We start from the raw sequence: 18020 nt of genomic DNA, 5'->3' as shown, positions 1-18020 counted from the left end.
TGCCCTGGGTATGGTGTTATACTGATATTGCTTCACTGCCCTGGGTATAGTGTTACACTGATGTTGCTTCACTGCCCTGGGTATAGTGTTATAATGATATTATGTCACTGCCCTGGGTATAGTGTTATACTGATATTGCTTCACTGACCTGGGTATAGTGTTATACTGATATTATTTCACTGCCCTGGGTATAGTGTTATAATGATATTATTTCACTGCCCTGGGTATAGTGTTACACTGATATTGCTTCACTGCCCTGGGTATAGTGTTATAATGATATTATTTCACTGCCCTGGGTATAGTGTTATACTGATATTGCTTCACTGCCCTGGGTATAGTGTTACACTGATATTATTTCACTGCCCTGGGTATAGTGTTATACTGATATTGCTTCACTGCCCTGGGTATAGTGTTATAATGATATTATTTCACTGCCCTGGGTATAGTGTTATACTGATATTGCTTCACTGCCCTGGGTATAGTGTTATAATGATATTATTTCACTGCCCTGGGTATAGTGTTATAATGATATTATTTCACTGCCCTGGGTATAGTGTTATAATGATATTATTTCACTGCCCTGGGTATAGTGTTATACTGATATTGCTTCACTGCCCTGGGTATAGTGTTATAATGATATTATGTCACTGCCCTGGGTATAGTGTTATACTGATATTGCTTCACTGCCCTGGGTATAGTGTTATAATGATATTATGTCACTGCCCTGGGTATAGTGTTATACTGATATTGCTTCACTGCCCTGGGTATAGTGTTATAATGATATTATTTCACTGCCCTGGGTATAGTGTTATACTGATATTGCTTCACTGCCCTGGGTATAGTGTTATAATGATATTATGTCACTGCCCTGGGTATAGTGTTATACTGATATTGCTTCACTGCCCTGGGTATGGTGTTATACTGATATCGTTTCATAATGATACGGTGATGGAGATGGGATTGCAGTGATATAAAGGAACTCAGTACCTAGGGCATAGTCATAATAAAAAGTTATCCTCATTTTATGAGACCGTCTTGTGACCATATAAGGAAAGTGCTCGGAAAAGACCCAGATCGTAAAGGAGGCTTTAATTGATTATACTACAGAACCCTCGCTGTATTAACCCCTTACCTCGCCTTCCATTAACTCTTGCATTGTTTTGCATTAAGTCCTAACTTGCCTCTCGTTAACCCTTAATGTGTCATTTATTATTTGTTCCCATGTCTCTTATTATAACTTACCTGGTATTTTTTATTATCCATCCATTGTCTATTATTACCCCTTACCATGTCTTTTATTACCCCTTACCATGTCTTTTATTACCACTTACATGTGTATTCTTACCCCTTACCATGTGTCTTATTACCTCTTACCTTGTATCTCATATCCCCTTACCATGTCTTTTATTACCCCTTACAACATGTCTTTTTACCCCTTACCATGTCTTTTATTACCCCTTACACGTGTATTCTTACCCCTTACCATGTGTCTTATATCCCCTTACAACGTCTCTTTTATTACCCCTTACATGTGTTTTCTTACTCCGTACGATGTATCTCATATCCCCTTACAACGTGTCTTTTATTACCCCTTACCATGACTTTTATTACCCCTTACCATGTGTATTCTTAACCCTTACCATGTGTCTTTTATTACCCCTTACCATGTCTTTTATTACCTCTTATCATGTGTCTTTTATTACCCCTTACCATGTGTCTTATTATCCCTTACCATGTCTCTTATTACCCCTTACCATGTCTCTTATTACCCCTTACCATGTCTCTTATTACCCCTTACCATGTCTCTTATTACCCCTTACCATGTGTCTTCTTACCCCTTACTATGTCTCTTATTACGCTCTTTTAATGACCCATTACCATGTTTCTTATTGCCCCTTTTCCATTACCCTTATTAACCCTTTCCATGCCTCGCGAGTCGCGTGTTTTATTTAAGATATTAATGTAACACCATTTGCCCATGAATGGTTTCTCGTTTCCAAGTGTGTTCTGGTTTCTCGATGTCACAATAAATGTGCTAATTCAGCACTTTGAATAAATTGCTAGCCCACTGTTAATTCATCATTCCCCCTGTCCCCCACCCTTCCTCATGTCCCACAGCCCTATATCGCACCAGCTGCTGGGTACTACGGTAACGATAATGGCCATTTTATTGCACACATCTTGCGGTATACATTGCTAAATATACAGCATATCGGGTGTTTGCCTTCTGTAAAATGTGTCCTGGGCCATGGGTGTATGTTGTAACCCAGTAAATGGATGCTATAGACTGCAGGCATGGGATCACAGTAAAGCTGAGCATTCTGACAGAAGGTGGGGGTGGAGAAGAAAGGAGATTGGGACAGAGGTGGCTAGATTAGATTAATGAGAGGCTAATGAGAGACATTTTCATTCCCTGGTGCGGCTTCTGAGCTCTATATATAACAAAGGTCAAGCGCCACACTTGTTTACACCGTCCAGTCCATCATAAACATTCAATTTCCATTCAGTAGAAGGTTTTTCAGTCAGGCCGGACCTTGACTGGGGGTCGGAAAACAGTGGCAAGAATATACCTAGATTATGCCTGTGAATGGCTCAGTGGTTAGTGCTCCAACTGCAGTTATTGAGAATCACATTTGATTCCCGGTAAGATCAGCTCAGCCGTTCATCCTTCTGAGGATATTAAAATAAATATCATTAAGCTGAGTATGATAACATCTATAACCCCAGGATGTACCGGGTATTTCCGGTTAAATGCTATTGTTATTATTTGAAGGCAAAGTGGATAGAATCTTTTCTCAAAGTAGAATATCCATATTTTATTAATTATTTTTCCCCAGACATTTTCGGTATTGGTTTTGGTGCAGATTTTTGTCACTGTCAATGGATAAAAAACAATGGCGCAAAAAAACCTATTTTAAAATAATTTGCCACCAATTGCGCAGTGAGTGATTTCTTTGTTGCAGGCGTAAGCTGTTTACTTTTATACGGAAGGAAAGGGAACGTGTGCAAAATCCTCACATAATTTTTTTTATAGATAATATATATATATATATATATAATGTATTTTGTTAGTATGTTTTTGGAACACGAGTCAGACGGGAATAAACACACACCTACCTATTCCTTACTGTGTATCGTAAATCACTTTGTAACTACAGATCAATATATGCAGGATTTATTATAGTGGGCTGTGATTTGCATGTTTGTAACGTAAACACAGATACAATTAATATCCAGGTCCTACTATATTGAAATTCGTGAATGGCGACCTCAGTTAACCCTTCTGAGGGCGAAATACGCCAATATGTGATAATATTGCCAAAAACCATCAAAAGACAAACCACAAATATAAATGTTTTGATGATTGTAATGGCACACCGATTAGCACAATTACCAAACTAAGCAAGCAGCCATCTTTGTTTTATCATATCACCCTTATGAGGGGCAGACTTTTTCCTCGAATGTGAAATTAAGACTAGGAGGATGGTGGCATTATGTGGGATGTAGTTACAGTCTGGTGTTATGTTTATGGAAAACCTCAACTATACGCTTTTTCCTTTTCGTTTTGTGGGGTTCGTTCACGACACTGCATGGAAATATGACGACCATTTTAAATCCCTGTCTGTTTTAGCATTTAATGAAAATAACAATTATAGAGATTTGCAATGGGTTTGTTCAACCATAATTCTTTCTTCGTTAACATTCCTAGACATATAACGTGTCGGTTTTTAAATGAATACACAACACTGCAAAATAAATTAATACTAAACACACTTTATCACAGTGTTGTCTATAATTATACAGATAACGAAAAATGCCTATACATAATTTTACGTATTTGTCCTGATTACAGAATGTATCATATGTGTCGAAATTCCGCCGATTCTGGTAGTTTCAGGTCAAAAATCTTTTTCATAGATTATTTTTCAGAATTTAAGCCCACGAAGGTAATCCACTTGAAGAAATTAGTACTTCATGGTGCCTCACATGGTTAATTGTGAACCTGGTAACATAGGGATTCCCCCAGTATACAAAGCACTGAGCTCTATGTGAGAGCTCTGCACAGTGTGACTCCCTCTCTACTGATAATTGATATCATGATGGGTAGATACAAAATGATCCTGTATTCTCTCCCTGCCATGATCACACACAGCTAATGCTACAGGGCTGTGTGCAGAGCCCAAAGCAGATCATTCCTAATATCAGATTTGGATCATAACTGTAGTGGGAAGTTAAAGCCCAATTATGCCTGGCAGCATGGAACATCAACCCGATTTCAGAATTTACAACAAAATATATGATAAGGTAACATTCTCCAATTCAGTATTTTTTATTATTAATTTTATTTTAAATTGATTATTTGGTAAGAATTTTTCATATTGTCAATTTACTAGAACATGGCATCATTTTAATAATCCCCTTTGGAAACCACCTAGGTCAGGGGTGCCCAAAAGGTAGATCCCTTGATGTTGGAGAACTACAACTCCCATGATGCTTTGCTTGTCTTTAGAATGCCTTTAGAATGCCAAAGCATCATTGGAGCTGCAGTTTTAAAACAACCTTTTGGGTACCCCTGACCTAGGTGACTCAAAGTGCAGTATCCATCCCCACCTTTCCATTCTGTGCAGGTGCTGTTTGCACTTATTGCAAATAAAGAATTGTATCAATTGTCTAATAAATGACCTCCTGTAGTTATGGGTAGCACACTGGCCCAAATATGGCCAATATAAGCAACATTTCTTTCCGAACCATGCACACAGTTGAAATGATCGGGTCTTTCTAACTGTTCAATGTTTTTTTATATTTTTCAGGACATTAATGGGTCCATACGGGATGGATCGTAGTGTGTACTGCATGGAATTCACAGACTGCACCAATGGATTGGGTAACTTATTCATTTCAACACACTCTATTGCTCGGACTTACAAACACGGCGACTGGCGCTTTTTATTGGCCTGGCTATGTGTCTGCCTTTAGATTTCTACTGCTAAAACGCCAAACTCTGTGCGGAAGGGAACATTACTTCCAGTGACAGCTTAGAATGGACTGTTTTTAATTTATATTATGTTTGCTTATCCTTTATATTTAACAAATATGTGTATATGAGGTCTAAAAACTAAAATTCAATGTAGAAATCCCCACCACGGCATTCCCTCTATCCTGTAACAGAACGCCATCTTGGCCCCTGCTAACCTTTGTTATAAGCTCTGTCCTCTCGACAGAGAACAAGTAAGATCTCACAGGTCCCTAAGCAGCTTACCTGTTTGCCCCAAGCCCTCGTCAATCTTCATCGATGGTTAAAGGATGCCAAGCATCTTCATGACTCTGGACCCCTGTCTCAGCTCTGGGTCTCGCTATCCTTGTCAGTCATCACAGAGACTATAGAGGGGGTGTAACACAAACAATGTTTATCCAATGCAATATGTGCCAAGACAGAACTGAGCTGCGATATTAATTGCTAAAAAAATATGTGTATTACATTAAAAATAGGTTAACAGTTCGCCTTTAAAGGACCATTTTGGGCATCATAACAACTTCATCGGAAGTAGCTCATCATTCACAAAACAACATACGTACGTCTTTTTTTTTATCCAGTCGTTTTGTGAATGTGGAGTAACCTGTAGGCTGGGAGCGTCAGCTAACGCTCTAAGTCTGTGAGCACCACCTCTGTCTGAGGCTTCCTGATTCAAGCATTGGACTGCAGTGGAAGGAGTTGGTCAGAGCGATCAGAGAATTTATTAACTGTTAACACGTTGAGGTAAGCCAGCACCTGGGACCTCCTCGCACCATAACAACTTAATTCAGATGAATTTATTATGCTGCCTGAAATGTCCCTTTAACAAATCCACTCTCTTTCTATCTGTAAATACATTTTCCCGGCCAAAAAGACTGGCTTGGTGTCATAGGACATATAAGCACAACCATAAAGTGCCAGAGGTTAGCAAGCAAGTTTTGTCGGTGTGACTAGTTACATTGGAGGGTAACATGCATGAACATTTATCTTTGTTCTAAGTATTTGTTTTGTTGTTATGTGTTTATAATATATTATCAATATAATTGTCCTTGAAATATTTTCTGCTGAGTGATACGTAATCACCTAAATCACTCCCCTTTCTCTTTCTAGGTTATCTGTTTAATACCCCGCTTATAATGATTCATATCTCATTTCATCTCATCATCTAAGATTACACAATGACCCTCCCCCATCCCTTTCGCATTCAATTGAAATAATGGTCTCGTATTTACATAAAAAAATCTATAAATCCTCTTTCATTCTGGGTGCTTCCAGACACAAAATCCTGTCTGATTACTGAGAAGGTTGATTACCTTGCATGGTGGGGGCGACAGACCTCCCATGAGAACCATTAACTGCACGGGGCTTTATTAACACGCAATGGGCTGGGCTTGTGTGCCGGTGCAGTGTAAGTTTATTACCAGGATTATTCACTAAACGAATGCTCCAAACGCCTAAACCAGAGCTGTCCAACCTGCGGCCCCCCAGATGTTGCTGAACTACAACTCCCATAATCCTTTCAATTAAACAGATAGCAAGGGAATCATGGGAGTTGTAGTTCAGCAACATCTGGGTGGGCCGCAGGTTGGACAGCCCTGACAAAACCTTGTTCATTTTACAAAAAGCGCAGATTTCAATTGAAATTGGCATTTTTTAAATTAACCTTGTTACAACCCCCCCAGCTGTCAATCAGTGGAGCTAAACTCGAGAGGCAGCGGTGGCACAGAGCATCTGCCTTGCAAATACTTCTCATTGAGCTGCATTAGGAAATGCGTGATTGGACAGCCACAGAATGTGTGGGCGGGGTTAGAAGGGGAGGGCTTGCAAAGGCTTCAGACAAGAGATCTGTAGGTTTTGCAAGCTGTTCTTAGATATACCCACCTTAAAAAGATTTCAATGCATGCATGTTTTCATTTTTAGTATATCTACTAAATAGTGTTTTTTTATTTTATTTGGGCATTTGTCTTGTATTTGGATATGTGTCCCTTTAATTGAACGCTTTAACATTATAAATCTATTTAGTTCCAATGTTAGAGGCTTCTTTTTTTAGATTCATGTTACCCCTATTTTAAATATAAAAATGTAATACAATTTAACTGTAATCCGTTAAAATGCAGTGGTTTTTGTTTGTGTAGTTGACGAGGGATTTGTAAATTTACTCACAAGCGGCTAAACTGGAGATTTTACTCAATGAGACTATTTTTGCCAAAATATATTAATATTTGGGGTCTATTCCCTAAACAGCGAGTCACAATCTGCTATTTATAACTGTCTCAAAAAATATTGTCTAAAGTAGCTGAATTGGAAAATTCTCTCAATTCAGTTGATTTTGAGAATTTTGTTCCATCTCTGTAAAGGATATTTAACAGATCAACATGAAACAGGTGTTGTATTGTTGTAGAAGACCCCTTATAATATATAGTTCTGTTATCTCTACAATAGTTTAATACTGTATTATTATATGTTGCTGAAGATTGAACTATGTGTGTCTTATGTGTAAATATATGCACAAACACATAGATACATATAACAAAAACCTTTCACCACCATGTGAAAAATGTCAAAATAGTAATACTTACCTAAAATAAGTAAAAAAAAAAAAGCTTCCCACAGATCACCTCCCAGATGGTGGTCTTAACAAAACCATAGAAATATACAAAACACAAAGGGATACAGCTGATATTGTCTAAAAAGAAATGAATAAACAAAGCATTGTGTAATAAAATTAGATAAAAGAAACACACATTGCGATAGACTGCACTCACAAGATGGTAAAATAGAAACCCTCCGAGGTAGATTGGAGGCTATTGTCCTCTTCTTAATATGGTAGTTACAACCGTAGATCAGGAACTGACCAGGACTTAGAAAGATAGGTAAACCTAAAACGACAAAAAAAGATAAAGTAATAATAAACCAATCAGTCCTACACGTTTCGTCCCAGTATTAGGACTTCCTCAGGGACCGTATGTGTAAAAACAGTGACAATAATGAAGCCCAAAAAGAAGCCAAATATAGTGCAATCTATCACAATGTGTGCTTCTTTTATCTTATTGTATTACACTTTGTTTTGTTTATTTATTTCTTTTTAGACAATACCAGCAGTATTTGTGTTTTGTATATTTGCATATATATATATATATATATCTGTATAATAATTACTGACACTTGAATAATTAATACAGGCAGACAGACAGACAGAGAGCCAAGCTGACAGCCAAATAATCTTACAAAATTCCACAAATCCTCTTTTCTCCTCAATCAATTTGTAATGTATGTCAAAGTTGTATATTTTCAATATGGTATTGTATTGTAGGGATTAAAGTAATCGGAGGAAATCGGGATTTTAGTAGAGAGGAATACGGAGTTTACGTAAAAAGAATTCTTCCCGGAGGTGTGGCTTATGCAGATGGTAAGGACCATGTATCAATATGTTATGTGCATATGGGTTTAAAAGAGTGAGTGAATGCATTGATATTTTTAGTATTTCCTCACAGCTTGTGGAAAAAAAAATTCTGTCCCTCGGGGGCTGTCCCTGAGGATCTAGTGGGAGGAGCTGGATATATATGATCCAGTCTTCTAGATGTGGCCATATGATATTTTCTTTTTTAAGATGTACTTTTATTTTCCCCATTGATTGGTAGATCTCCAGTAATATGTTACCATGATGTTCATTCCTCCTCTCTCTGTGTGGCATGTCATAATGTTAGGGCTCTTTAATGTGCAATATTTACTGGAATTCAATTATTATTCACAGGACGGCTGCAACCTGGAGACCAGATACTGGAGGTGAATGGAGATAGCTTGCTGGGAGTGACAAATGAAAGGTACATGACCTGAATACAGCATAGAAACATTCCTGGGATTACGGGAGAAATTCTAGAAATTAGAAATATTTATTTCGCTTTTTTCCTTAAATTCTTCTTCTATTTTTCACTATTTTGTGGTGCAGAACGTTTTATAAAAATGTGGTGATCGCACAATGAGATTTGATAACCCTATTGGTGAAGCTGAGAGAATCCTAGTGACCCCGAGTTTTGTAGCTTAGATTAATGATGTGAACGCAGTAATTGTCGAGAGCTGACAGATTCAATTAACGGATTACAAAGCACACGGCTTTCATTCATAGCAGGGGACAGCACGCTCAGGACATTACAGCTCAGTGGAGACATCTAGTCAGCGCTGTGCGTTTCCGTTATAACCCTCATAACTAGCAATGCACGTTTGCTACCTGAACCTTAATTAGCATCAGTGTTGATGAACTAATATTTACATTCTAAGGTAGGAACCGAATCATTAAAATGTATTGTATTATATTTTTCTATAAACTAGATTTTCCATTTATTTTTATTTACAATATAATTCTTCTGATACCAGATATACGTTCTGTGATGTATTATTTCTGATACATGTTTCCAAGTTATTGAGTAAATATATGGAGCCCTTGGTGGGCCTGGACTTCTCTTCCTGTTGGGAATCTATGGCCAAATCAGAATGTTAATTGTCAATTGCTATAAACCGTTTTCTTACACTGTCTGTAACATGTCTGCTGGTTTAGTTCAGCCATCAACTAAGAAAAAAAGAAAGATTAAAAGTAAAACAAATAACATTCTCACAAATATCTTAGAAAATAAACCCATAAAACAACGCAATTCATTTAAAAAACACAAAACTAGGGATCTTATCGATTTATCTGAAATTGAGATTTCTTTGTTTTCTCTTTCTGCAGAGCTGTTGATATTTTGAGATCGGCCTCCGCCACGAGCTACATGCGCCTCCTCATAGCCCGAGATGAAGAAGCCAGGTGAGTGTCACTTTTGGTTTTACATATATTATTAAGTTAGCGTTTAGATCCATTTAAAAATACAGATCCAGTTCAGGTCTAATGTAGAAGATACTATGGATATTGGGCAACAAAGTACAATATAAGTTGCCATTTCCTGCTGAGCCTTAAAATCACTTGGGCTAATATCTCTAAAAGATGACCCTAGGTATGATGGAGACCAATATCTCTGAGAGGTGACCTTTAGATATGACCAATACCAATAAATCCAGAAGATGACCCTACAATAGCCTGAAAACCCTAAACAAACTAAAAGCCTGAGACCAATAACTGGAGATCGTGACCCTCAAGGTGACCGGAAATAAATAACTCTAGATGATGACCCTCGAGGTGACGGAAAATATATAACTTTAGATGATGACCGTCGAGGTGACTGAGACTAGATAATTAGAGATGATGACTGTTGAGATGACTGAGACTTGATAACTAGAGATGATGACCGTCGATGTGACCGAGATCAGATAATTCTAGATGATGACCATAGAGGTGACTGAGACTAGATAACTAGAGGTGATGATCATTGAGGTGTCAGAGACCAGATAACTCTAGATGATGACCATAGAGGTGACTGAGACTAGATAACTAGAGGTGATGATCATTGAGGTGTCAGAGACCAGATAACTCTAGATGATGACCATAGAGTTTCCTGAGACTAGATAACGATAGATGATGACCCTGAAGGTAACAGAAAACAGATTACTAGAGATGATGACCCTCAAGGTGACAGAAATAGATAACTCCTTTGATGACTGAACATCTCTAGAAGGTGACCATGGAAATGATGAGATAAATATTTCCAAACGATGACACCTAAGATGGTCCATACTACTTTTGGTATACAGATAGACAGATTACGTGAATAGATTGATTTATTTTCTGGCAATGTAAGAAGGTCTGTATCATTTCTCTACTTTGTTAATGTAATAAGATGATGTGATTTATTTTTCAAGGTTCTGTTATTTTTTTTTTTTTTTTAATTATAGCAACAGGGTTTTCATAATTTGTTTGTTTGTTTCATAACTAGTTGATGTGAAACAGTTACTCACTGCAAGTCTTTGGGATGGCAGTAAAGGTTACTATGACTGCAGTCTTGCAGGGTTATTCACTAACATGTGAAGGCACAATAGCCATGCGCTAGGGTGCTTCTACAAACAAGTGACTCTGAAATAGAGTGTTTCAATATGACAAATTGCCCTGCAATAGGACGTGCCTATAGGGCACATTGCCTTTCTATAGGAAATGCCCTTAGGAAAATAACTCTGCAATAGGCTATGCCTATAGGACAGATTTGGCTTGAATTCAGAGACGTATCTACTGAAGATAGAGCCTATGGCAAACACTAAAATTGCGCCGCTTACATCCCCTGTCCAAATGTCTGACACCCATCTTTTAGATAAGTTTACCATAAAATAAACGTAACATTTCAAGCTGCATGTAATATGCGTGTGGTGTCTGCTGGCTGTATGTGATGTGATGTGTGTGCTGGCTGTATGTGATGTGATGTGTGTGCTGGCTGTATGTAATGTGTGTGTGCTGGCTGTATGTAATGTGTGTGTGATGGCTGTATGTGATGTGTGGTGTGTGCAGGCTGTATGTGATAAGCGCTGGCTGTATGTAATGTGTCTGTGTGTGTGCAGGCTGTATGTAGTGTGTGGTGTCTGCTGGCTGTATGTAGTGTGTGTGTGCTGGCTGTATATAATGGGTCTGTGTGTGTGCAGGCTGTATGTAGTGTGTGGTGTCTGCTGGCTGTATGTAGTGTGTGTGTGTGTGTGTGTTTGTGTGTGTGCAGGCTGTATGTGATAAGCATTGACTGTATATACTGTGTTTGTGAAGGCTGTATATAATGTGTGTGTGCTGGCTGTGTATAATGTGTCTGTTTCTGTTGGCTGTAGATGATGTGATGTGTATGCTGGCTGTATGTGATGTGTGTGTGCAGGCACTGTTGTGTACATTATGCCACTGCTTACATTAGGGTATGTCTATAGGACAGATTGGCCCTGCTTAAGAGTATGTCTAGAGGACATATTGGCCATGCAGACCATGTACACAAAATGTTCAAAATAAACCTTGTGAATGGGGATGGTACACAATCGATGAAGATATCAACTAAACTAGGCAGATTATTGCTCAAATCCTTAATTTACCTCTTGATAAATTCAGGGATCTCCACTGAGCTTGGAATTGACATAATAGCTGCGCAAGAGAAGTAACTGACTGTTTTAAACTATTGGTGACTAAGATTTGCAACCCCCATGACTGTCCCCAGCCTCTGGCACCTCACCTACTGACAGCGATCATTCAGCACCGCTTGGCTGTGAGACTCCCTCTGGGTGAGCATCATGGAAACTGGGGGTCACAGAAACCATGCCCAATTTCAAGGGGTTGTGGATGTCATGTCTGGTAGTGGTACAGACAATCTCGCCGTTGTTACATCATTCTCATCTTGAAAGCGGCGTTCACTGCACTATAACCACTACATCTCAGCGCTCTCAACCTATCACTGGCGTCCTGGTTGGTCAGAATTGATCTTAGAAATACAGAAATGTAAATTCCACTGTACCAGCGCAGTTGGAGAGAGGGGCAGTCTGTGGGGTAACAGCCTGCTTCCTGTCAAACCACTCCAAAATTATTTTACCAAAACTCTGCGACACCTCTCTTAGAGACTGCATTGAGAGTGTCCCTTTAATATCACGAACTGCTGCAGTGCCAAAACCTAGTTATGAGATAGTTTGCAACTTATCTTCTACAAAATCTTTTTTTCCCTCAAATTGATCTCACCATCTGCTCATACTGCCAACTCTGATTGAGTTTGGGAAAAAAGTAAACTAAATGTATATTTTCTTAATTGTTTGGCAATTTGTGAGCTATTAAAAAAAAAACAGTAGTTTTTAAAGAGATTAGTTTAATGTTTATGATAGTTATCGCACTTTAGAACTTGCACCCCCAACACAGGCAAAATATGATTTATTTATGTTGAATGATAGCGGTTTGTTCTTGCAAACATTTGTAAAATGAATTGCACAGACCCCATAACAATCCCCTGGAATATGATATAAGGCCAATAAGTGCAGGGGATCCCAGAACCTCCTAATCTGCCAGCTTTCTCCCCTTCTCATCCCATGCGCAGCACAGAGATCAGGCCCGTTAGCAGCACAAATCTTGCAACTCCTGCATTAACATAATCTATGTATGGGATCTAGTCCTGTACATCTTTATCCATCCCACAACCCCTACTTATACCCCTCTACGTACTCCCTCCCCCCCCCCTTTCCTTTTTAGGATTTTGGGAACTAGAAAAAAAAGAATGTTGAATTTTAGCAGAGTTGTTGTAGTGCAGTAGCATGTTATGGCCTTCAAGACTTCTTGAGGGCTGCACCGTTCCTGTGGAACTCACTTCCCTCCTCCGTTAGATGCTCACCCAGTCTCCACTCCTTCAAAAAAATAATTAAAAACCTACTTCTTTATAAAAGCGTATCAATTAAACTGTTAATAGCTGCCAACTGATTCCTCTCTTGCAACTGTCACTAGTCTAATACTATCCTTACCTTTTGTGTCCCTTTACCCCACTCCCTCTAGCATGTAAGCTCATTGAGCCGGCCCTCAACCCCTCGTTTCCTGTGTGTCCAACTTGTCTGGTTACAATTACATGTCTGTTCGTCCACCCATTGTAAAGCGCTGCGGAATTTTATGGCGCTATATAAATAATAGCATAATAATAATAATGGCAAAATGGCTGCAGAGCGAGAGAGAGAGGAGAAGAAGAAAGACAAGACAACATACTTCCTCTCCAGCACCATAGAGACCATAGATAGTGTACATAATAAGTCCTCCAATAAAGAGCTCCCTCTGTAATGAAGATAGTGACAAAATAAAACAACAAAAAAAGATACCTCCCAACATAACAGATCGGAACGTGACATCAGCAGTGAAGCAACTTGTGTCACTGGTGATGCCCATAATGGTGATGCCCACTGAACGGGTCTGTCTGGCCAGCCGCCTGCCCGCAGGACCTTACAGAGAGCACTGCTGAATGACGCACTCACATTGTGCTACCTGAGGAGAACTGCCTGGTATCCCCAGATGCGGGACCTGGGAACTAAATCAAGATGTAAGTCAGGCGTCACTTTACAATACACTTTGATAAATATTCAAAGTTGTTTATGATTCTCCTCCTGACCTTTGGTCGCCTTCACCACCATGAAGGTATTTGACGCAGGTTGTGTGGAGGTCTCTGTGCTGACTGACAGGAGCAGAGACTGTTTTTTAAATGACGGAAAAGAGTAGAGTTTAAAACAAATATTTAAATAAGATCCAAGGTGGAGATACTCATTTCAAGGAGAGAGGTACATTTGGTAGAGGACTGGAGGTCTGTGTGAATTTAGTAGATTTAATTTAGTATGTCAGACCTCACACTAAGTGTTTTTTTCCTCTCTTAATTAGGCTTTTCTGAGTTTGTACAAAAGGTTTAACCCCTTAAGGACACATGACATGTGTGACATGTCATGATTCTCTTTTATTCCAGAAGTTTGGTCCTTAAGGGGTTAAAGATATAAATCAATTGTGCGAGGAAGTCGTTTAATTTTTCAGGCATACCATGTTGTGTTCATTATCCCTGGAGAATAATGTGGTATAAACCGATCACGACTTTATCCCAGAGACAGACCCCCTGAGGGGTAATCGGCTCTGTCCGCCCCATTCTGCTGACAGATTTAACGTAACGCTGATATAAAAAAAACCTTCAAGCCGAGCTCTGACCGGATCAGTAAGCATGCCATTAACCAAATCATTGCCGGAGGATCCTGAATAACCTATACGAATCGAAATCTTAGCAGCCAAGGTTTAGGCACTCACAGACTCAAAATGCGTTGGGCAGGTTTTTCCCCGCTTCCCCCTGCTCTTTTCCTTTGTCTTGCCTATTCAAGTATTTAATAAATTATATTTAAATAAATAATATTTCAATGAATGCTTCAAATAATACTAGTGACAGATGTGATTCTTTTTTTTTTTTTTTCTAATTTTTCTTTTTTCTTTTTATTCTGTTGTAATTTTTTATGTATTCAGCCATACTTAGCACAAACGTAGAACTAACAGTAGACCAGCAATACAATTTCACATGAGCATAGAAGGACTTTTGGATATGTGGATACCTTACCATGGCTCTTGGCATCTTACCGTGTCGGTGATTAAAGGGACATGCATCACTTTGAGACAACTGTCTCGTTCAAAAGCTTTAGCTCCGAACGACAGTCGCCTCACTCTGCAGGCTAAAAAAAAAGCAGGTAAACATGATTTTAAAAAAATAAAAAATTCTATTTACCTGCTTCTACGTTCTTATGCAATTAATACTGGTCCCCACTTCATCCATTGCAAATGCTAATAAATATACTGGTGGTAGCTGGATAGGAGGAGATACCATTGCCTTGGGATGTAGCTGTTTCCCAGATTCATTTCAGTGGTGGTGAAATTCCTTAGAAGTCTTGGTTTGAGATCCCAATACACTCTTATAGGCTACGACTTGCTGTAACATCATTGTGGAGCCGTACGTCTAAATGAACTTTATTGCAGGAAGGAATTTGCAGAACTACTGGAGAAGTATGGCTCATATAGCGACGCTAGCTCCTCGAGAAGTTCACCCATAATGCACAGCAGTAAGTATGACATTTACTATAATTTGCAGAAATGTTTTCCATTTCCTAAAACTTACCTTTCTTTAGCTTGAGAAATAAAGAGGATCCCTTTTTGCCAAGCGCCTGTTCCCTTGTTAGTTCTACGCATTGTCCAATCGGATGCTTCTCACATAAAAAGTAATTTCTGTGCTGTGTTAGTAAGTGCCCTTTTAGGTATTAATTTTATCTGCCCGATAATATGAAGGCTTGCTATATAAAGCTATGGTGGACTAAAATTCTTATCAGGCTTGGCCGACCATGGATGAGGATGATTGGAGTTATATGCTGCATTACCTGTTAAACAGGTGGTTGGCTCACTTTCGCATTTACATCAGAAGTATATTATAACTCCAATCAGCCTCAGCCAGAATATCACTAAGCATAATAGGCATTGTAGTCCAGGTTGGGAAGGTGTAAATTCCCAACAGAGTGATTGTGGGTTTTTCCTGATCTCTGCACCTAGAAAAGGGGAGAGATAACAGCCCAGATAGATGCTTTTCCCTTATCAGGGAGTTAGAACGATAAATTGCCTGGAAGCTGGGCAGCTGGAGCTTTGGCAATGTGTGTAACCCACCGAACCAGTAGCAGCCTGTCTGGGGTTAGAGTGCTGTGTTTGCTGACACCATATACAATAGGTGCACAAAACAGTTATTGCCAGCCAGGAAGAGAGTATACCAGCTGACTGACTGACACAGAGAAAAAAAATAATTTTAAAAGGAAAGGGTGCAGGGATAGGGTCTTTGCATCATACTCCACCGCTGTACGATGAAGTGGTTATGGTTCTTAAAGTGTCCCTTTAAGGCTATCCACTATATGTCTGGAGTAGCAAAGGCCCTGCTAGAAGTATTTATGAACTGCCATATTTAAAGGGACACTATAGTCACCTGAACAACTTTAGCTTAATGAAGCAGTTTTGGTGTATAGAACATGCCCCTGCAGCCTCACTGCTCAATCCCCTGCCATTTAGGAGTTAAATCCCTTTGTTTATGAACCATAGTCACACCTCCCTGCATGTGACTTGCACAGCCTTCCATAAACACTTCCTGTAAAGAGAGCCCTATTTAGGCTTTCTTTATTGCAAGTTCTGTTTAATTAAGATTTTCTTATCCCCTGCTATGTTAATAGCTTGCTAGACCCTGCAAGAGCCTCCTGTATGTCATTAAAGTTCAATTTAGAGATTGAGATACAATTATTTAAGGTAAATTACATCTGTTTGAAAGTGAAACCTGTTTTTTTTTTCATGCAGGCTCTGTCAATCATAGCCAGGGGAGGTGTGGCTAGGGCTGCATAAAAAGAAACAAAGTGATTTAACTCCTAAATGACATTGAATTGAGCAGTGAAATTGCAGGGGAATGATCTATACACTAAAACTGCTTTATTTAGCTAAAGTAATTTAGGTGACTATAGTGTTCCTTTAATGTTCAGCCAGTCACACATAGTTTTGCTGTAAAAGATGAGAGGAGATCTCTTGCATTTCTCTGCATCCTTCCCTGCATTAAAGTTATGAGAACACAGTCCTTTTGTTCTGAATTCTGCTAAAGTGTTTTATATACAATAAACAATACATTTATCCTACTCTCTATATACAAAGAATCAGAGACAGTATGCAGTGTTGCAATATTACAATGTATCACATTTAGCAAAACGAATCTTGTAAATCTGCAATGATTCAATTAGCCCACAATTCTAGCTTGCTCCCAAAGGTTCCAGTATATCCAGGTATAAAAAACAAAAGGAAATTGAATAATATGGTTATAAAAATGTTTCCTTTTATTAGTACATCATCGTTATTATAATAGCGTACAGTTTATAAAAGCATGTGTAACTGGGTAATTAAAAACAGTAGTTTGAATGCAGACCTTATTCGATGTACTCTGCGTTCCGAGTATCAGTCAGTTCTATCTGCTCCAATGCCAACTTTGCCGGGTACATCGACTAAGGTCTGCATCAAACTCGAATAGGGTAAACTTAATGTTTATTGTGCGTATTTATTGTAATAGGTTATTAGGTTACCTATATTTTACCCCTTTTTTCTTAGTTTTTCTTTTACCAATTTCCCCTTGGGCTATGGATATTGGGCAACAATACTGATATATAAGTGTATTAACATGTGTTTTATCCCTAGGCAGGTATCTGGAAAGCACTTCCTCAGAATCTTCGTCACGTTCCCAGAGTCCTTTGCTGCTGAGTCCAGCCAGTTCTGCTAGCCAATTCTTGGGAAGCTCTAGCCTCTCCCCGCACTCTCTTTCAAGGTATGAATCTGTCTAGTCCTAAACTACCTGCATGTTACCCCAAGCAGTGTTGGAATAAAATTAACTTTTCAATCTGCATTTCTTGCACTACAACTCCTTTCATCCTCAGCTGGGAGTTTTAGTCTAATAGATATCTGCAGGCCGTGGTTTGACCAGCTTGAATTAGATTGTCATTTCCACTGTCCACTTGAACTTCTGCTGTCAGTGGTGACCAACAGAAAGGGAAGGGAGGCTGTGGAGATTTCTGT

At 38.9% G+C, this 18020-nt stretch overlaps 1 protein-coding gene across 2 annotated transcripts in view; it reads left to right on the top strand.

The window, feature by feature from the left end:
- Window positions 1-18020, top strand: part of LOC134571999 (syntaxin-binding protein 4-like) — a 78054-nt gene that overhangs the window by 41045 nt on the left and 18989 nt on the right. For both annotated transcript variants that reach the window (XM_063430746.1, XM_063430747.1), the window contains exons 2-7: window positions 4812-4885; window positions 8328-8423; window positions 8769-8838; window positions 9741-9815; window positions 15420-15502; window positions 17646-17772. In XM_063430746.1, coding sequence (XP_063286816.1) covers window positions 4812-4885; window positions 8328-8423; window positions 8769-8838; window positions 9741-9815; window positions 15420-15502; window positions 17646-17772 — 525 coding nt within the window. The remainder of the gene's footprint in view (window positions 1-4811; window positions 4886-8327; window positions 8424-8768; window positions 8839-9740; window positions 9816-15419; window positions 15503-17645; window positions 17773-18020) is intronic.

This window comes from Pelobates fuscus, chromosome 8, assembly GCF_036172605.1.
Source record: "Pelobates fuscus isolate aPelFus1 chromosome 8, aPelFus1.pri, whole genome shotgun sequence".
NCBI lineage: Eukaryota > Metazoa > Chordata > Amphibia > Anura > Pelobatidae > Pelobates > Pelobates fuscus.
This window is presented reverse-complemented; position numbering and strand designations above follow the sequence as displayed.